The sequence below is a fragment of the Amblyomma mixtum genome, chromosome 4 (assembly GCF_055824585.1).
Source record: "Amblyomma mixtum isolate Tamu chromosome 4, ASM5582458v1, whole genome shotgun sequence".
NCBI lineage: Eukaryota > Metazoa > Arthropoda > Arachnida > Ixodida > Ixodidae > Amblyomma > Amblyomma mixtum.
In genome coordinates this window covers 128,040,043-128,061,989 of record NC_143015.1, presented here as the reverse complement: position 1 = coordinate 128,061,989, position 21,947 = coordinate 128,040,043, and the positions used below count along the sequence as shown (strand labels likewise).

The following is a 21,947-nucleotide window of genomic DNA, read 5'->3' as shown; positions in this document are numbered from 1 at the left end:
CCAACTTTATCTCCCAACTTCCCTTCCTCACGCAGAGTAGCATGCTAGCGTTTTTAGACGCCTGCTAAATTCCGTTTTTTCATTAAAAGGCATTTCTCTCTCTCTCTCTCTGACGATAATTACGCTGGCTCTATCCTTCGCCACTTCATTCTTTTCCCTCAGTGTGCCTTCGCTCTCCCACTTCGCTCTTATGCTACGATCGCATTCCTTGGTTTCATAATAATCGTTGCATCCTTGCTACTTTCTTCCTATTCCTTCAGCATGCTTCTTCTTCTCCTCTGGCTTCTTCACGGGCTTTCGTTCCTTTTCAGGACTCCGCCATCCGGCGCGATCTCAAGAAACAAGGCATTAAGAGTTGTTGCTGCAAAAGTGTCCTAACGCATTATGGTGCCAGTTTTGACAAGTCTGACAACTATCATGCCTTTATTCCGTTGTCTGTGACCGTTGCTCGCAGGCTACCTGGGTCTGCCCGAGCGCTCAGGAGTAATCCGCGACCTGTCCCTCTTCGACGCCCAGTTCTTCGGGGTGCATTTCAAGCAGGCGGACCTGATGGACCCCCAGATGCGCCTCCTGATGGAAACATCGTACGAGGCAATGATGGACGCTGGCTACGACCCGGAGACACTGCGGGGTCGGAAAATCGGCGTCTTCGTTGCGTGCGGCAACGCCGACTCTGACGAAGCGTTCTGCTCGAACACAGAAAAAATCGACGGCTTCAGCCTACTGGGCAGTTGCAAGGCAATGTTCTCCAACAGGCTGTCTTACACATTCGACTTCCGTGGTAAGAAATCTGTATTTCGTGATCGCTGAATATCAAGATTATATTCGCGGACGGTGCAATAGAGGGCGGTGCTAGCGTCAGAGTGGTCATAAGGCAATAGCGCTGCGTCTTCGATACAATGGACAAACGGAGACGTACCACTGGGTTGTAGCGAATGAGGATGGGCTAGGGACTCTCCGTCACAGTCGAAAACTCACACTCCCCGAAAGCATGAAAACCGAAGGGCACCACTAAGCCGCCGTTACAACGCATCGAATGAACGTTGCGGAAAAAGAAACAAAACCGGTTCATGCACGCCGTAAATTACCGCCCGTAAATAACGCTTAATACGCAGAAAGTCTAATCCGGCTTCGCAGTTTTTAAAGCGAGAAGAAAAGAGGTGGGCGTGAAACATGGGAAGCATTTTAAGTGAGGCTACTGACCACGGCTAGGGATGAACTAATCACAGCGATTGAACAAGTTTGAATACTTGTCACGCGGTATACCTTGCACGCCCAGCTGGTCACGTGCCATGAGTCACCTGATTAGTCAGCTCTTCCTCTTGTGCAGCAGTATCGCGTGCAGGCAGCTCGCGGATAATATGCGTTTTGTGGCAACACGTAGCTAACGCACATCTAGCTGAATGTCTCATGGGACAAAATTGTTTTTCTGGAAGATGGCGGTGACAACACAGAGCCGTGCACTGACAGATCCGTTGTACGCGAATAACGATCGCGTTATTCGCGATTAACGCGAATAACAGAAAGCGAACCTGTTGTGTTCGTCGACCAAGCGACGCCAGGCCGCTCCAGCAACCCTTGCCTCCTCCGCGCATACTCGCCGCCCGCTTCCCAGAAACAAGCGCGGGCCGGCCGCTCCAACAAAAGCTAGCACCCACAAAAGCTAGCAGGCGTCTCCCCCGACGGCATCTGGTCCCCACGGCCCCGTCGACTGACGCATTCCCAATTCCCTTACCGTGACCGTCTGCATTCCTACAGCAGCGAAAGTGCATTCTTGCACACTCTCTCTCTCTCTCTCTCTCCCTCTAAAGAAATAAACCCCTAGTCTTCACCCAGCAACAGCTTTGAGAGGTTCCTCGCATGCGGGGCTCCCACGCCCCGCATCAACGCCGCACTAACGCCGCCATTAACAGAACCTACCACCTGCTGCAAGTGAACGCCTCAAACGCGACTGGCGACATCGCGCCCCTCACGCAGACTGCTGTACTGCAAGGGTCTCCGTGATGAGCACATGAACGCGCTGGAGGCCTCGAATAGCGCCCTGATAGGAAACGCTTTAAAGACAGAAATGTGCACAACGACACTTTTTTTTAAATAATTAACAGAATTTCTGTTTTAATGCATACTTTTGGTTGCGCTATATTAAGTCCATTCACAGCGAACTCCCGATAAAACGAAGGCAATGCGCGCTACCGTCAGCTTTGTTGTAAGTGTGCTCGGCTTTACACGGTTAACGATATAGCTTGAGAGTACATCACGATCAAGTAGGAAGACGAATAAGGTATGCATACGGTGAAGTAATAAGCTATTTTTTGTCTTGTTTAACAAAAGTGGCGTATTTTTTCTCCTTTAAAGACATTTCGTGCTTTTAGACACTGTAATCTCCTCGTAGGGACGCGCATCAAGCTACAAAACATTTAACTGAAGGTGACTAAAGCAGCTGAAAGCGGAATTTTTATACTCAGTTTTATATAATAAAGCGAGTGGCTGGACTTACTGTGAAATACGAAAACCCAGAAGGGCTTCATGTATTTCCTTTTGGATTACCTTGTCGGTAAACATGAACAGAAGTAATCGTATCCTAAGAACAAATGGTCGGCTATTATTTTGAAAAATTAGCTTGATGTAACCAGATAACTTTTTTGGGCTTGCAAAATTTCTCGTGGAGGACCGTCTTTAATCTTTAGTGTGACTTGTCGTCAGCATACAACCAATCCTGTGCCAAGTGCAGATTGGGCTTGTTGGTGTTGATTTATAATGGTGGTTCAACAGTGCAAACGCGCACGCGCACGCGCACGCACACGCACACGCGCACGCGCACACGCGCACGCGCACACGCACGCACACGCTTACACGCACGCACACGCTTACACGCACGCACACGTGCACACGCGCGCACACGCGCGCACACGCACGCACGCACACACACACACACACACACGCACACGCACACACGCACGCACACACGCACGCACGCACAAACGCACGCACGCACACACACACACACACACACACACGCACACACACCAAGAAAGAGACAAGACACACAAACCAGCGTTGGTTTGTGTGTCTTGTCTCTTTCTTTGTCTGTGTGTGCTTCCGTTGTTGAACCACCGTTCTGTGCCAACGGCAGGCCAGCGACTAATGCAACAAGCAATTTTATACTTAGTTACAATTCCAGAGATAATTTTTTAGGATTTGGAAACTGATTCTCCCCCGTCATTTTCTAACGTATACCAGAGAACTAATAACATGAAAAAATTACACACTGGCTCTACGCTTCCAGGCCCTAGCTTCACCGTGGACTCGGCTTGCTCATCCACGATAACGGCTCTCAACCAGGCAGTGCTAGCCCTCCGCTCTGGAGAGTGCGAGGCAGCCATCGTTGCCGGTTGTACGATCTGCCTCAGGCCAGCTACGACGTTGGCCTTTACGCGCTTGGGATTGCTGTCACCCGACGGAAAGTGCAAGGCCTTCGATTCTCGCTGTGAGTATACAGTTATGTTCTTTCACTCGTGCTACAGTGTTTTCCTCAACTTACGAAACTCTAAATACCTGTATACCCTCTATGCCGGCCGCGGCAGCTTAAGATGGCTTGAGATGGGCCCACAAATCGTGGAAACGAGCTGAAAAAAAAAATTCTGCGAGCATCGTGACTATTTGATTCAAACTATTGTGCACCGGCAATTACGGTCTCGATCGGCGTCAGCGCTGAAGTGCGCCGTAACGTCAGGGTCGATCGGCCAGCCTGGCTAGCACATTTCTCGTGCCGATGGCTCGCCGGCAAACACCGGTTCTTGCTATAAACAACCATTCATTTCGATGACATCACAAAAATTGGGGCAAGCGCATCTGTACATCACGCGATGCGGGTGGAAATTCAGAGTGTCTCATCCGACAACGAACAGAATCATGCTCTGTTCCACGCAGCGCCTGCTGCTCAAACTTGCTAGGAGACATCTATTGCCATGAAACAGACCGTATGCCTTGTTTTCATTCCAAAGTTTGTGTATGTGCCCCTTTAACGTGAATGCAGCCAAAGGAGGCAGTGTGTGACACTTACCCCTTGTTTCGAAAATCACAGTAAAGCACACACTACCACATAATAGCTTGCAGCAAAGGTGAAAATTCTAGCCAAGTGTTGCATATCTTTAGGCTCTGCTCCAGAACACAAAACGCTGCTAACTTTGATTAAAGAATAATAATTGCAGCAAAGCAATGCACAGGTGCGAGTCTTCCCTTAAGCGGGGCCGTAAATAGACTGTTTTTGCCGAGCCTCGGCCGCAGCCAGGCTTGAAGTTGCGGGCCCCGGCTGGGATCGGACCCGTAAGCAGACGGCGTTATCAGGGATTTTTTATCCCTTATTGTCGTATTCTGCACACTTCAGGAGATCTAAGGGCAAAAGGGACCCATGAAGCGGTGTAAGAAAACAAAATTGTCGACGTCTTTTTATTTTTGAAGGGGGCCATGGTGGTTTCTGTTATGCTTTCGCTGTTCTCAAACAAGGATAGTTACGCTATCAGCCGAAGTGGGAGAGTATATAAAGTTGGCAACGCTTTGCGCGCAGGTGATGGCTTCGTCAGAAGCGAAACCGTCGGTGCCTTCTTCGTCCAGAGAGTCTCGGAGGCACGTCGAATCTACGCCAGGGTCATTCATGTCAAGGCCACTGCGGATGGCTACAAGACTCAAGGTGGTTGCATTATGGAAAATTAGTTCGTAAAGCACCGTGTCACGCATTCATAAACTCACACAATCGCCTGTATGCACCTGGCGGATGCGTAAGGTTCTTCTAGCTTTGAAGAAAGAAAACCGCACATCCACGTACAATCATTCCCCGATTTGGATCGTTTGTAGGCATTGGAAAACCATGGAGTATATCAGATGCCTCGGAGAGGACTTTCATATTCTTAGAAACTTAATATTAGCCACTGCCGACGTTATACTTCCGTATCAGTTTTTCAAACTGAGAAAAAATCGTTCTCTGAAGCCGGGCAGAGGTGCTTTGTTCCTGTGCTTTCTCCGGTACCATACTAATACCCCTGTCACATGAGTAAGTTTAGTGGCACTTTCACAAAATGCACTTTCCTTAAACGATTTACACTTTCGGTGCGCGCTGCCACAAGGCGAAAAAGAAGTGTCATTTGGAAATAATGGCAGTTGCGATGGACGTTGCAGCAGCCTTGAGAAATTAATTTCTTTTCGCGTAAATACTTAGACAACACAATTTAATCGCAAATCTAATTACTCCAATTTAATTTGAAGTTTTTTTCCACATCTGAATAAATCCTAACTAAAGGAAGCATAACTATCCAAGGAAAGTAATATCCCTGCTACAAGGGCGTTTCAAATGCCTTCCAACCGACTGCCATTCGACTTGACTGTCGCTTGGTGATGCTACACGAATGTTTTAACAACATTCGGCAGAGAATCATTCCAGCCAGCGGAGCTCCGCGAAGACATTTGACACTTTGGGGTGTCTTCAAAACTCGAACACAGCCCGCAATACCAGCACTGACCATTGTTAAATGCTGCTTGTCGCTTCTGCACTTCAAGGCCAGGCTTAACATGCTTTCATGAAAGTGAAAACTGTCACGCAGTATTAATATTATCTGGACGTTTCCTCTTGCGACCTTAAAGAAAAGAAAAAATAAATTCATGAGTAGGTAAATGACACAGCCTAACTGTTCATGAAGATCACTAAGATTGACAAAACAAAATCTTTATTGTTGATGTATGGATAGTTTGGTGGATAGAAGGATGGAAGATTCGAAAGTCATCCCTAAAACAGGGTGGCGGAAATTATTTTCTACCATGCTCGCTTTTGTTCCCATTGTTATCATACATCAGAGCGCCGCCTTCACACTTGAAAGATAAGTTTTACACCCTTTGCACCTGAGTGCACAACCTGAGCCTAGGTCGAACACTTACGATGACACGCTAATGCCTTCGCCTTTACAGCCCGTAAGCAGCCTTAAATGCTCTGTGTTTATTTTACATCGATTCAAGAGCTACAGAGATATCATGAGACAGAATATATACCACGAACACACCTCTCTTTGAGAAAGGCGCGATGCTCTGAGTGGCGCACTTGAATGTTAGACTTTGCAAAATGCTCTTTTTTTTTCACTATGAATTTTCAGACCAACCCAATCCCATATTTCCATCTCCTAGTCGGTGATGTTGCTCGCAGGTGAGGGAATTGCAACAATCTTTACTATTCCAGGAATCACGTATCCCTCGGGGACAGCACAAGAAGAGCTTCTCCGGGAAATATACAGCGAAGCAAAGGTGGATCCTCTCGACGTGGAGTATGTCGAGGCACACGGAACTGGAACGAGGGCGGGAGACGTGCAGGAGATGGAAGCCATCTCTAAAGTATTTTGTAAGCACGGGCGTCAGGGGCCTCTGAAGGTTGGAACTGTCAAGAGCAACATGGGACACAGCGAAGTTGCCTCTGGTAAGTTTGCTTGGGCGTCAGTTCTCGGGGTAGTTCGGTTCCGCAGCACACAACGGTGTTCGAAAAAGGAGCAACACAAAGGTAGAGAAGCAAGGGATTTAGACCTGCACCATTACTTAAATATCCTTGCTATGGAAGTCGGTCCTGCTGTTTGATCAATTCTGAAATGAATCTGCTTAAGGAAGCCGGTGGTTGTGAAACGTCACAGGACTGGTTTCTGAGTGGCCTATATTTTGTTATTACTTCGAAAGAAGTCAGTCTCAGCGGGAGAAGAAAAGCGGTACCAAGCGGCATGCTTCATGAAATTCGCAAATTGGTTGATGGTTTCTGTGACGCAGAAAAAATCTTATCATACTTACTCTCCCGAGTGGGCTTCGAACCTGCGCGGTGCGAACACATCAGCTTCGCTGGCCGCTGTTTTAGGCCACTCAGCCATCGGGGCATTTTCGCTGTTTATTGCATGGGAAAACTGCCGAAAAAGGAAAACCCGAATCCACTCATGTCTCAAATGATTCGGCTGCATAAAAAAAAAGCCCATAATAACCCGCATTTCACAACCATCACGTATATCGAACTTCTGGGAGGCATAACCTTGTATCTGCTCATTAGGGCAGTCAATTAGGAGGATGTTCCGGCGCAACATACACTCCTGCACCAAAGTGCACTGCTTTGGTGCAAAGCGCCTAATGACCGTAAGCCTCCGGCGTAACTCGTTCTAGTGCATGATATTCCGTGCTTAGTCGTGCCGAACCACTTGTTATTTTTTTTACCTTATCAGAGGTTAATTTTTATTTGCAGTATCCGCTTTTTTGTCAAAGCAAGGTTTCGTATCGATAGTCATATGCCTAATTTTGTCTTCAGTGTCGCCTTCAGCATAACTACTGGCTGAATGTCGTCATTTGTCCACAGGGATCAGCGCTATTGCAAAAGTGATCCTGGCGATGGAGACTGGCACCATCGCTGCCAATCTACATTTCGAAGAACCGAATCCCAACATTCCATCGCTGCACGACGGTAGCGTCGAGATCGTGGCCAATCCTAAACCTTTCAATGGTGGCTTGATGGGACTAAACTGCTTCGGTTTCGGTGGATACAGTTCCCACGTCATCCTGCAGTCCAATCCAGAACCCCACGTGGATAGCTCCCAACGTGAAAGCCCCGAGCTCCCACGGCTCGTACTTGCGTCCGGAAGAAGCGCGGAATCGCTGATGGTAAGCATAACAACTAGCAATACAGCAGGTACTACCTGATCCTTTCTGTTCACATGACGAATTATGCTAAGGACAGCCCTTACTTCCTTACTTACTCACTTGACCACCTACATTTTTAACTTCGCTCTCTCCTCCTCTTTTATATCACGTCCTTCCGCATCCGCTTCTGCCGGACAGGAACCGAAACCTTGTTATGGGCTACCTCCTAGCCACTCTTTCTTCAAGTCTCTTTCTCTGTGCTAAGGAGAGAGAATGCTTTATTTTCTGCATGCGCAAACAGGCTTAATCGAGTTCAGTTTATGGCAAGGAGATATGCGCGCAAACTGGCGAAAATCGGGCCTTGACTCTATTTGCAACAAAATGATCAAAAGCAAGTAAAGCTTTTATGCGCTTCCCTAAGCGTATATTAGGGAAGCAATAAGGTACTATGCGAGAGGATGATTCTCAAAGCCAGTATTTCTGAAGAATAAAGCGAAATAAAGTGCCATGCCCTGCAGTTGGCAAGCAAAATTACACAGAAAAAAGACCGACGACTTGATGCTTCAACCTTCACTACTCACGAATTTCACAGCGTGGTTCTCTTCCGAGAAATCGTTTAGGAAAGTTTAAGCTCAATGAATATAATCAGCATTGAAAGGTAGTGAAGAGTGCACCACAACTGATTCTTGTTATCATGAATCCAAGCCGCTGACGTTTTCTTTATTTCATTGCCAGAAATCAAGGGGATGCCAATTACAATATTCGCCTCCTGCTGTGTGTCGTTCGAAAAGCAAACGCCACAAGCAATAGCACCATCAGATCGGAATGGAGATTTCCTCTGACTGTCACAATCCTGCTTATTATTTTTAGAGTTGTGAATTGGGAGCCGGACAGTATCTTACCGGTACTCATCTATGGGGCAGAAGCGTGGAGGCTAAGTGAAATTATTTGACTTAAATGACAACGCAGAAAGTACTGGAGAGAAACTGACACGTGCAACCTTAAGAGACAGGATGAGATCAGAGTGGGTCAGGTACTAAATGCAGATTAATGACGTCTTAGTCTAAATCAAGAAGAAACGGGCTTCAGCAGAGCGCGTAACGCGAAGGTAAAATAACTGATGGTAGTTATGAGTAACGGATTCGATTCCAAGTGAAAGTAAGCGTATTACGGGGCCGTAGAAAGTTGGGGGGGGGGGATATGATTGAAAAGTCTGCGGGTATAAGGTGGCCGCGGTTGGCGTAATAAAGGGTAAATTGTAGAGGTATATCAGGTGCTTTTGTCCAGCAGTAGGCGCAGTGAGGCAGATGATGATGATGCTTATCGTGAGAGGATTTCTCCTGGCGTATCATCTCGAGCTAATTTTCTAGCATATTGTGATGTTTTTTATCAATGCGGAAGGATGACGGTGACAACTTTGGTATAATTTCTGTGATCTTTGCCACCGCAGAGCACTCTGGATCGAATTGATGCCGAGGCGCCGTACCCCGACTCTGCGTACACACTTCTCAACTGTGTCGGCCAGCGCAGTGTTAAGCAGTTTCCGTTCCGGGGCTTCGCTGTGGTGCCCGGGGACAGCTCCGCAAGGGAGGTCTTCAAGGTCGTAGAGCGGTCACCCTCTGAGAAGCGCCCTCTGTGGTTCGTCTTCAGCGGCATGGGCTCCCAGTGGAAGGGGATGGCTCGCCAGATGATGCACTTCGAAGTATTCGCTCGATCCATGCGCAAGTCTGCAGAGTTGCTTAAGCAGTACGGAATAGACCTGATCAACTTGATGTCCAGCGAAAACAGCGGCGATGAGAGCATCGGTTCCACACTTGCTTCTGTCACAGCTATCCAGGTACGTCCGGCATGATATTTTTTTTGTGAAAAGGTGTACACCTACCAAGCTGCACAACAATTTCGCATTAAGGAGTACCGTAATGGTCCTTAAAATAATCTTGTAATAAAAACAGCGCAAGGACACAGGACGAGAACGGAGAGTAGACACACACGGCGCCGTGTGTGTCTACTCTCCGTTCTCGTCCTGTGTCCTTGCGCTGCTTTTATTACAAGATGTTTAACCAACTCGCCCAAACTGCCATTTTACTACAGTTCCTTAAAATAATTTTCGACCAATCGAGCTTGGGAAAAATCAGAGGAGAGGCGCCTAAGATCAAAGCCGTCATGCAGAAAAGACGGATTCCAAGTCTTGGGTTCTCTACTAAGCTTCTCAGTATTTCGTTTTATGTATTCCGCCAAAAGGTGGCGCTGGTCGACATGCTTCGCTCCGTCGGTGTGCACCCAGACGGCATCCTCGGGCACTCGATGGGAGAGACTGCCTGCGGCTACGCGGATGGCTGCTTGACCGCAGAACAGGCTGTGCTGTGCGCGTACTGGCGAGGCCGCTGTGTCGAGCTGGGCAATCTGTCCAAAGGAGCCATGGCCGCTGTCGGTGAGTGCCTCACAGGTTGACGCATTTCAATTTGACAGGCTGCTTCTACTATAAACATTACTTTAACTATTATTGCAAATATGCCTCACGTATTGAGCTCTGACGTTCAATAAGTCAAGATGAGCGTTTATGATTAGACAGACATTTAAGGCATATAAGGCATAGAAAAGAAGTAAAGACACATTGAAAACTCGGACCCCATAGGAGATTGTTCAATTACCTTTTTTTTAATAACGACGCGTTGACAATAGAGAAAAAACTAGCAGTGGGATTGTTCAGAAACAAAAGATCTTCAAATAAGCTATAGTAGAAAAAACCGCCGTGCCACCGATTGATTTTCAACCTCCAACCTGTAACGCAGTGGGATTTATCTTAATGTGGAGGTAGCAAATAAGGGAAACTGCGATTAATTTGATGGCGAAGAAAAATCTTCCACAGAACCTTACTCGCAAATGTTTTTTAGCTGAATTAGCAAATTTTAGCAAAGCATTTTTGAGCGGCAAACTATTTGTGAACAACATTAATTTATTTGTTTATATATTCATATAATGAAAGATTTGACTATAACAATCAATATCACTGCAGTTCTGCCAACAACAGTCTTGCATTTTTTTTCTATTAACGTTTTTGCTGTCATCGAAAGCATTCCCCATGGGCTTTCTATGGCAGTCTAAATTGTTCAATGCGATCGATGGAAACACTACAAAAAAAGATTTTGCTACATAAGAGATGAATAGACCATTACCTTCAATATTCCCACGAAAGTATCTTGCAAATTTCCAATTTCCAAAATTATTATACCACCCACATTACGCATCACTCCGCGCTGCTCATAGAAGCCCTTGTGCGCTCTGGAAATTTTTCGACTACGCTTCCTCAAGGACGAATGATGACACCATACCCACAGCGCTCATGGTGACCTCCGCGAGAAGTGGAAAGCTCCTGTTCTTACAAGCTTAGCAAGACCTCCACCGCTGGTGCTTCTGGGAATTTTCGCGCACTAAGAACGACACGGAGCTGCGATAACCTTACACTCGCGACGTCGACGACGGCGACTACAGGCCCATTCACACTTGCGAGTCGCAAAGGGCACGCGACCAGCAGTCGCCTGCGACCAAGCAGCAGCTCGACAACACCGTTGTTCACACTTGCAAGCGCGACAAGCGGGTCGCTTTCTTGTTAGATTCTCGTTTGAAGACAAAACTCTCGAGAATGACGTTGTTCGCGTGCTTTCGAGAGTTTCGTCTGTTTTGGCCGCGCCTCCTGTACTCGAGCTCGGTCGTCTAAACTGCTATTCGCAACGTACTGCAACGACCCGAGCGAAGATTAGGTTGTCGTGACGGTCTTCATGTGCACCGTCGCAAGCGTCATGATGACAAAGACGCGCTTCTCTGCAGGGCCGGCCTACCAGCCTGCAGTATGCCGGCCGCCGGCGTCAGAAAAATGCGCCAATATTGCTTGTTCGCATTCATACCAAGGCCTTGTGTACAGGAATGTAAAAAATGAATCATTTTCGGAGATCGCTGGCCGCTACCGAGTTGCTGGTAGAAGTGATAACTGCGACACAAGCAAGTTTCTTCCCATAGCGGCTTTGCTGCTGCTGCTCCATGCGGCTCGACTGTTGTTTGCGAGCCCCGCTGCTGAAGGCGCCGCGGAAGTCGAGCATGTCTTGATATTATTATGATACGCGGTCCACAATAAAGCGGTGACGAAAGCAGCAGCTTAATTACTAGCGCTGGCAAGGATCCGAAGCGCCCTCAGCTGCGGCATCGATATGAAACCGGCTAGGCTTAGCGACGACTAGGGCAGCCAGCTGGGAGCAGCGCAGGTCGTCGCCCGGCGTGCCCGCGAGCGGTGTCGTTGGCGGAAGCTTGGCTCGCTCGCTGATTGGTTCAGCGGTTTGCGACTCGCAGTCGCGAGGCTGAAAAATCGAGCAGCGAGCGACTGGCCCGCGACTGTCGCTTTTCGACTAGGGCGACCGTTTGCGACTGTCTCTTTTCGACCAAAACTATCGCGCGACCTCTGCGACTCGCAAGTGTGAACGGGCCTCACGACGCCGGCTTTTCCGCTCGACGAGCTCCTTAACGACTCCAGCGGTACATTCTTTGCAGACGTTCGCGCTTCCTGGGCACTTCTGTCTTCGATAGTTCACCAAAAGTAACCGAGCAGCCGCGCAGGTCGTTGGAGCGGGCTCGCAGCCGACCGGTGGCGCTGATGTCTCTAGCGATGGCCGCCGCTGCCCGGCTGCGAGTGCAAACTGGGTGACGTAGTACGTCTGCGCCATCGCGCAGAATGACAGAATGTCACGGCTCTGAAGGCTCGCAATCATTCGTTACAAATCTTACCCTCTTACTTCTCATCATTCTAGGAAGGAGAGCGAGGGCGCAGGCGAACTTCCGCCGGTTTAATCTTGCAACTGAGGAAAAGGGCCCAGCGCCGAAGGCGCAGCGCCGTCGCGGCGTCTCGGTTGCATTAGGCAAAGAGGGTACATCAGTATAAAGCTTTGTATTTGAACGAGCACACCTGAAAGCCCAAAAACAAGGGCTATGTAGAACGCACTAGAAATGTGCGGAAGGTGGCCCACACGAGGGCCACAAGAGAAAAAAAGCAAACTAAATAGCGAAGAAACATGGCCTTCCTCTGCAACAACAATCTACAATGCATAGGTGCATGTTGCGCGCTAATGCGCTCACGTTTAAAACATGGATCGATAAAACAGGCATACTGCCGCCGCAGTGCTTTACTAGTATGGTCCTCCCGCGAAAGAAGCGGGTTCGATCACGGCCGTGGCGGTTGTATTTGGATCGTGGCGAAATGCTGGAGGTCCGTCAGCTGTGCGACGTCGGCGCACGGTAAAGAACCAAAGTGGTCGGAGCTATCCGGAACCTTCCCCTGCAGCGTCGTTCACAGCACGAGTCACTTTGGGACAGCAGGATGCGTTGTTGGGCAAGTTGGTTCATATTGCTTTAGAAAGATGGGATGCGCACATGAGACAATGACAATTGTTGCCAGTGCTGACATGCTTATGTATAAATGTCGATTTCTTGAATAAACCTTAGTTGCTAGTTTGCGGCCGTCCCGTCTTCTTTCTTGTAATTGTCTAATGTGCGCATCCCATCTTTCTAAAGCACTTTGGGACGTCAAAACCCGTGAACCACAAAACACAAAAGAGAGCTATATTCGCCCCCTTGTGAGGCAACCGTATTTTGTGCGGAAACTCTTAATCGACAAAACATGTATTTACCGGAAGCTTGGACCTCATTTTCTATTGGGACGTCCTGCAACGTAGTATAAAAACACCTGCCACAAAATCGCCACGGCATTAGCAAAATTTCTGCCGAAAACGAACGTTGGGGTCGGTGCAAGTTTATGTGGCCTTAAGCCTCCACAGGTTCTGCAATGCAAGAATGGTAGCCATGCGTGCTATTGCGAATATTCGCTCTGTACGTAAAAACCTTATTGATGGTGTCACACACCTGCGGAGTATTTACGCAGCTCATCATTTTGCTAAAGACCAGATCAGAAGACGCGATAACCTGGTGCCCGATCTATGGTCGTTGAAGGTATTGAAAGGCGCAATAACAATGACGAATTCACTTCAAAGCGAATGGTCCTGCTTCGAAATGCGTCCTAATGCTAGAAACGCTGTTTTAACGTACGCAAAACCGACGCACGCTTAACCCGGAAAAAAAGAGTCCGGGACACGAGCGTACGTTAAGGCTCACTCTTAAATAGCGTTTGGCACATCGCACTGCAAAGTACGCTATATTTCTCATTATGGTAATCACCTATGTCTGTGTAGGCTGTACTATAACTGGTTGGTAAACGCTAGCTAGGTTGTCATCAGTCTCCACGGTGTCATTTAAGCCCGATGGTATGCGACAGCTGTGAACAATGCGACAGCGACAGCTGTGCTGTATGCGACAGCTGTGTGTACGTAGCAACGGCTATAATAACGATACGCAGGAGCTCTTGGACTGTAATACAACCAGGCTCAGCTGTAGTTCTGTGCAGTAAGCATTAACACGGCTAAATTTCAGGGTTGACGTGGGAAGAGGCGGCTCAGCGCTGCCGCGATGGCGTGGTGCCAGCGTGCCATAATGCCGAGGACTCGGTGACAGTGTCCGGCCCCGCCGACGTCGTGGCCGAGTTAGTCGAGGAGCTCAAGGCAGTAGGCATCTTTGCCAGGATGGTGGACAGCCTGAACGTGGCCTTTCACAGCAAACACATTCAAAGGACCGGGCCCGCGCTCCAAGCATCCTTGGAGAAGGTGAGTAAGGTTTACGGAGAAAACCGTGAGAAAGCATAGGCAATATAGTTTTTCTCTTCTGGGGTATGAATTGTTGTGACTTTCATCTGCGAACACTTTTTAGGTCACCAAAGAAGAACCAACCATAAAAACTTGAGGGCAATCCCGAGTTGTTTCACTTTTTGACCTATGCTTAGCAATACCCAAGGTTCAACATATGGTCACGCTAGAATGGACCAAACGCGTGCCAAAACCTACTGCCAGTGACTTGAATCGGATCGGCACGATTTGGCAGGACAACGACTTGGTGCTGCAGGTTCAAAAACAGAACTAATCACTATGTTGATGATCCTAAATAGTTGTGGATCAGTTTTTTTATGCTTGAACAATAATTTATACAATTTGTTTCTAGCAATAGTGATGTAGATTGTTTCTAGCGCCCTCTCTGTCATTCTGTGTTCACCGATTTCGCCTTATACAACAAATTAGCTGCCGAAGGTGCAAACCTCGCTTTAACTTCTCAGAGCTCAAGGTAATGCTCGTTACCCGTTGTGCTACGCCACCCAAGGTTCTAATCGTCAGTAAAATCAACCTCGTGACCGACGTGTAAGCTCTGAGGGAAGAAGATTGCGGCATAATTAACATCTCAGCAAAGTGCGTCCGTCCTTAATTACAAAATTGCCAGTTCATTCTTAAATCACCATTCATTCAAAGATCCCAGACATTCGCGCAAACCAACACTCTTCCGTGCGTGCGCGCTCCAGCCGATGCGCTCTGAAGTGTGCACGGACGGAGATGTTCCAACCTAAACAGCGCTCCGAAGGACGCGATATCATGATAACGAAGTCACAGCTTAAAGGCGCACTGAAGAGGAATCTTAACTCGTCTTTTTGCCGCGGGAACTCGATCTACACGTTCCGAGCATTCTTAGAAACTTCGACTTATTGTCCTGCGTGGCCGATTTCCCTGATTAAATCGAATTAACGTCCGGCTCCCGCCTTTATTTTTTGAATTCTCCCCGTATGGTGGGCGGAGTCGACCAGCGCGTGGAGTGCCTTTCAGCCAGCTCCGTGGAGGCTTTGCTTTCACTTTATTTTAGTTTTTAGGTTTCCGCGAATAAATATTTTCATTCGCAGATAATATAGATGCAAAATAAGCCCGCAGAAATAAAAATACGCGCGGACTATTTGCTTCTTCTACGGATTACTACGCATTACTCCGCTGATGGCAGAGCGGCAAGCCGCCACAGGACTGGGTGAAAGGCACTCCACGCGTTGGTCGACTCCGCCCACCGTACGAGGAGAATTCAAATAAAAAAGGCGGGAGCCGGACGTTAATTTGATTTAATATAGTGCCGCGAATCTACGTGACAATAGGGAAATCGGCCACACAGGGAAATAAATCACAGTTTCTAAGAATGCTCGGAACGTGCAGATTGAGTTCCCGCGGCAAAAAGACGAGTTCAGATTCCTCTTCAGTGCACCTTTAAGCACTTCCAAAAGTGTGCATGGATGGACAGGTTAAATTAAGACTCAAAATCGAGGAGACCTCAATAGTGCCTACATAGTCATTGTTTCAATGCATACAATATGACCAGGTGGTTCCGCAACCTAAGCGTCGAAGCCAGCGCTGGGTCAGCTCCTCGGTGCCTGCCAGCCGCTGGCACGAGCCCACTGCCCAGCTCTGCTCGGCCGAGTACTACGTCAACAACCTGGTGTCACCCGTGCTCTTTAGCGAGGCCCTGGAGCACGTGCCTAAGGACGCCGTACTTCTAGAGATCGCACCCCACTGTCTGCTTCAGGTAATTCGTGAATATGTTTTTAGCCTCAGGTTACGCAGTGCGCTGAGGTTCACGAGCGTGATGGAAAAATGGCATCACTAGAGCACATAGATTATCATCAGCATGGAAGGGTCCGCTAGGTGGAGCTACATGCTGCAATTTCTTTCAATGCAGGAATGCATTTATGGGTAACATTTTGAACCCTTTCTTTTTTCTTCCTAAGAGTTTTGTCCGTCAGTGCGCCTACACCAGGAAAGAACTGGAGGAAACAATAGAAGCAGGAGGGTGTAGATAGGGGTAGGATTTGAAGCCACGAATTTTAGGTGCAAGTAATAGTAGCACAAGTGCTGCGCGCTTAGACGGTTTGCGCCGACGGGAGCCCAAGGTGGTGCTGCACCTTTCATCCAGCTGCTGACTGATTGAAGAATGTACGTATGTACATCAGTTGCATAGTTTCATCCGCAACTCTAGGAAGGGAAGATGCATTTTGAGGCCTTCTTAAATAGGAAGTGATACGGATAAAATAGGCGCAGTGTTTTTATGCGGTAATCATGATCACTTTTGAGTAGCAGTGAAAATCTTCATATGCCAGGGCAGTCCTTGCTACGTAATGCTATAAGCCAGGGTGGAGCTGTGTTCTGCCACCAAGCCGGCTGCATCGTGCCGTCGCAGGTTGAAGACACAGAGACAAGCAATGTGCCCCATTTGAGTGATTTCTGGCTTAGCATGCACTTTACCTTTCCTTTACTTTTCTCCAAAACTTTTTCCCCATGTAGGGTAGCAAACCGATTATTATTTCGGTCAACCTCCCTGCCTTTCCTCTTCTATATCCACCTCCTCCTCCTTGGTTCCAAGACAGAGCAACATTTTCACCGGCTAACCTCATACCCTTTCCCTTGCTTCAAGTTTTCTACCTCTCTCTCCTTTTCAATCCATGAAGTGACAGTCGAGAAAATGCAATATAATAATAGCGCTCAATAAAATAGATTCTAATGTTTTTAGCCTATCTTTATTTTGTTAAAGATCAAAAGACGCATTCATTATGGAGAAAATCGGATTTTAAACTGATCTCGAGGGGAGCAAAAAATTCTTGATCGGCGTTTCGAGCTGTGTAGCCTGGCTACAGAAATCAGCGCAAAAACTGTCCACAGTTCATAACATTTTGTTCATGAAAGCGGCCTGTAACGGCAATGCCTCTGCATTACATGTTCAGCCGTTTTCAGCCTATAAACGGTACGTTTTGAGGCCAAGTAGTCTCTTTTTCAGTAGAACGCATTCGTTTTCGCTTCAAGCGAACTGTAGTCCTGAGCATCCGAACTGTAGTCCTGAGCATCCGAGATAGTGAACAAGGGAGCCGTAGCGCTCCCGAAACGTCTTTTTTTATTGACTTTGGCCAGTGACCAGCAATCCTCATCACCATGATTCCTGACCAGACGGTATGCCGTCAAACCCTCGACTACATCCGATTAACATGTGTCACCCTTCAGCCTTTTCATTCAACATATGCAGTCCATCCTGAGGCGTGCCGTAGGCGCCGGCGCTACGTGTCTAAGCCTCATGAAGCGCGACGCCGACAACCCGACCTTGTTCCTCACCTCGCTTGGCAAGTTGCAAACTCTGGGAGTCCAGCTGGACTTGAGCCCTCTGTACCCTCCGGTGCCGTTCCCCGTGCCTCGCGGGACGCCCAGCATCGGTCACCTGGTCAGCTGGGACCATTCGCAGCACTGGACTGTTGCGAAATGGACTGACTTCGCCAGTTCTGGACATGTAAGATGGTGAACGAATTCGGCAACATTTCTGAGATGTACATATCCAGTGACAGCACACGGCACCATCTAACAAAGAAAAATTCACTTTAGGATCACCTGGATGCCCACGTGATGTTCAGTCATGTTGTCGCATGTACTGGGGAGGGGGGCGGGTCCTTAGTAACTACTCCAATTCTACAGTGAATGATGCAAGCGAGGTCACTATGAGCGTAAGATGTATAAACTGAGAGCTCCCGTGTTCTTCTGTGCTGACTGAGAGTTTATTTTCGAGACGTGAATCGTTAAGGCCATGTGAGCAGGATATTCTTTTCAGTGCGCCAGTGCGGCGTCACTGATACATGCGCTGTACTAAATGATAGAACGCCGCGGACGAGCCACTTCGGCATGTTGGCAGGCATCAGGATGTACATGTAGCCACAGCATTATTTGTGCTTGTGCGTTGTCTTTCCCGTCAGGAATGCGCCATGACATGCTGTACAGACTTAAGTGGCATTTTTTCCTGGTAGGCTAGCATTTTATAACACAGGGATTATACTGAACTGCGGTGAGGTCGCGTTGCACCCTGAGTCGGATAACTTTGTGATTTGATTTGATTTATGGGGTTTAACGTCCCAAATCGACTAAGGCTATGAAAGACGCCGTAGTGGAGGGCTTCCGAAATTTCGACCACCTAGGGTTCTTTAACGTGCACTGACATCGCACAGTACACGGGCGTACTTGCATTTTAATGAGTCGGTGCTGAACCGGAGGTAAATTTCGAATGTGGTTTACGAGCACCACACCTAAGTTGCTCACCCATCCACTCGCGCCACCATTCGCTTATGCTGTTTCTGAGAAGCTTAGCGCTCCTACGTATAAGTCACTTTTTGCGGTAACTGATACTCGTGTCCTAACATCGGTTGACGCTCCAAGAAATTTCTTGCTACCTTGATTTACATTCGCGTCAAACACAAGGCTCGTGCACATTTGAGGAATTTCTTGCCCTGCGAAATACCTTTGTGAGCGCACACACTACGGAAGAACCACGGTATTACTTTTCGCAGCACAGCTAGCAAGCGTAATTCTGAAATTAATATCTACTGTAACCTGTGGCACCGCGGGTGCGACTTAGAATTAGCGAAGCCGAACATGGTCTGTGACAACTGTTTTTCTGGTGGGCTCAGGACTACCATACATGGTTCTTTATTTCGCACTGTTATAACACAGCGCGCACGTTAGTTTGAATTTCGCTTCTATCCAAATACGGCCGCTGACGCCGCGATTCAGTCACCCGCCATCGGCTTCTGCAGGCTAGCGCTATAGACACTAAGGAAGGGAGGTGTTCCGAGCCCTCTAGATTGAGGGCACTAAGCACGACCATGGAAACGCAGAATCTATATCGCGGACTTGTACTGTCTATGGGCTAATAAAAAAGCGCAGTTGTCTTTTTAAAAAGGCAGCAGCGGCGATTCATATTTGCATATACATTTAAATATTGCACAGTCTGCTGAGGATGTCGTCACGGTGGACCTGGAGGCCAACGTTGGAGACGCCTACTTGGCCGGTCACTCTCATGGTGGGCGCATACTGTTCCCTGCGGCAGGCTACATGATGATGGCCTGGATGTACTTGGCCAAGCGCATCGGCAAGCCATTCAATCAGCTGCCGGTGATCTTCGAAGATGTCACCTTTCACAGAGCCACCATTTTGCCACAGAGGGGTAAGTCTGTTTACGACGTATGTAATAATGCTGTGCCTGTGCAGAACTAAGGTAGCGCATATCTAAACAAGGAACAGTTGTCTTAGAAGTGATCACGGAAGGCGTGTTTGAGAACACTTTTTCTCAAAATTTTACCGAACATACTTTTTGAGGTTCAAATTTTCAAACTTGCGCAGTTTTCGGCTTGGTTTGGTTTATGGGGTTTAACGTCCTAAAGCGACTAAGGCTATGAGAGGCGCCGTAGCGGAGGGCTCCGGAAATTTCGACCACCTGGGGTTCTTTAACGTGCACTGACATCGCACAGTACACGGACCTCTAGAATTTCTCCTCCAAAGAAATTCAACAGCCGCGGCAGGGATCGAACCCGCGTCTTTCGGGTCAGCAGCGGAGCACCATAACCGCTGAGCCACCGCAGCGGCATCTTACGCAGTGTGAACAAGCTTTGAAAGCGAGTGAGTGGAGCGAACAGATCAAGCCGAGGCATGTACTGAGTAACAACTGATGAAATAATATTACGAAGGGGTGTGCTTATCCTGTCTACGATATAAAGCAAATGCATACGGCGTGCACTTCTTCGCATTTGAACTTTGCATTGTTCTCAGCACGAAACCTTGTGCAGTCGCTACCAGTTTTCAGCTCGACAAATGGCCAGCAGAAAAAAAAAACTCATTTCACGATTACCATACTCGGTTATAAAATTTTTTTCAGAGCAGATCTTGAGGTTTTCTTGGTTTGGTTTATTGGTTTATTGGGATTTAACGCCCCGAAGCAACTCAGGCTATGAGGGACGCCGTAGTGAAGGGCTCCGGAAATTTCGACCACCTGGGGTTCTTTAACGTGCACTGACATCGCACAGCACACGGGCCTCTAGAATTTCGCCTTCATCGAAATTCGGCCGCCGCGGCCGGGATCGAACCCGAGTCTTTCGGGTCAGCAGCCGAGCGCCGTAACCACTGAGCCACCGCGGCGGGGTTTATTCTGGATTATGTTGAGATAAAGAACTTGAGAGAGAGAGAGAGAGAGATTTATATCAAACGATAATAGACCACTAACTGCCACACATGCCTCTCCTCGGGCGCCATGTTTTGCAGAATCAGCCACAGAACAAACATGCCCCATTCCTCCTCTCCCGCGATATCCGCCTCCTTGCGCGATAACCTTCCTTCTCCTCCATCTACAGATGCGGGTAGCTACCGTGGTAAACACCACTCAGCACTTGCTCTGGCTGTTAGGTCGACAGCGTATGCCGCCTACATCCACGATAAACTTAAAGGGGCTCTGAAAGGGGCTCTAATAAAGTTGATGTATGCCTGGGTTATTAAAGCACGCCGCTTCACGAGTATTGTCCAGAAAGAAATATTTAATGCTCTGAGTAGAAGCTGAGTTATCGGTAGTGAAAATTTGAATTTCAACGTCTTCGCGCCTTTCCGTCTCCTCTCGTAACTTTTTGCACGCTGGAAGGTCGGCGCTCCAGCACCGGGCCCACCTCCGGGGGCGGAGCTTCCTGACCCGCCGGAGCATTATTGGCCGCGGCCACAGCAGCTGCCTAACGTCTGAAAAAATCTAACCAATAGCGATCTCTCATCTTTCACACGCAGGTGCGAGCAATGTCGGCGGGGAGGGCTTGTCGACGGGGAGAAATGTCAACGGGGAGCAATGTCGACAGGGAGCAATGTCAACGGGGAGCAATGTCGACGGGGAGCAATGTCGACGGGGAGCAATGTCGACGGAGAGGGCTCGCCAACTTTCGAGCGTGATTGCCGGCCTTCTGCTTACGTAGAATTGTAGTATTTGGCTCACATTTCTATGACAACACAGTGCACTGATTGCGCGTGTTCATGGGCTCTCCTCGGAAGGTGTTTCAGAGCCCCTGTGAGGAACGGCCTATCAGCAGCTGGGATGTACAAAATCATGCCATCAACGATATTTTTGGTGCAGCGTGCGAGGCAGGGAAGTTAGAATAGAGCCTCTTCATTAGTATAATGCTCTCTGAACCCTTCTAGACGAGATCATCATTAAGTTCATAGATATACTGGGTTTTAAAGAGAACCATACTGTTGCCAAGGCTTAGAAAGTGCAAGTAGGTAGAAATTATAGGATTACAGTATTAGAACTACGTTCGCCAGCATGAGAAGAAAATTTGAACATTCTATAGAAGACGTAGAGGAGAACACGTTTGTGATCAATAGCCGGCAGTTAATTGTGCATCGATATGAAGGTGATTAATAGGCAGGGTGCTGTTTACAGCTTGTAATGAAGGTATACAAGTCCTCAGCCTACCAGCTTCGAGTCATCTGCACCTCACGGCTCAAACTGAAACAATGACAAATTCGCTGGAGACCTAAACGCGGTTAAAAGCGAATCGGTCGATG

The 21,947-nt window shown here is 48.1% G+C and overlaps 1 protein-coding gene across 1 annotated transcript in view; it reads left to right on the top strand.

Annotated features, from left to right (window-relative positions):
- LOC149348189 (fatty acid synthase-like) overlaps window positions 1–21,947 on the top strand; it is a 52,814-nt gene that overhangs the window by 9,635 nt on the left and 21,232 nt on the right. The window contains exons 4-14 of the mRNA XM_089585763.1: window positions 455–781; window positions 3,287–3,487; window positions 4,568–4,690; window positions 6,224–6,457; window positions 7,367–7,668; window positions 9,098–9,484; window positions 9,889–10,078; window positions 14,119–14,348; window positions 15,925–16,128; window positions 17,617–17,874; window positions 19,359–19,575. Coding sequence (XP_089441889.1) covers window positions 455–781; window positions 3,287–3,487; window positions 4,568–4,690; window positions 6,224–6,457; window positions 7,367–7,668; window positions 9,098–9,484; window positions 9,889–10,078; window positions 14,119–14,348; window positions 15,925–16,128; window positions 17,617–17,874; window positions 19,359–19,575 — 2,673 coding nt within the window. The remainder of the gene's footprint in view (window positions 1–454; window positions 782–3,286; window positions 3,488–4,567; window positions 4,691–6,223; window positions 6,458–7,366; window positions 7,669–9,097; window positions 9,485–9,888; window positions 10,079–14,118; window positions 14,349–15,924; window positions 16,129–17,616; window positions 17,875–19,358; window positions 19,576–21,947) is intronic.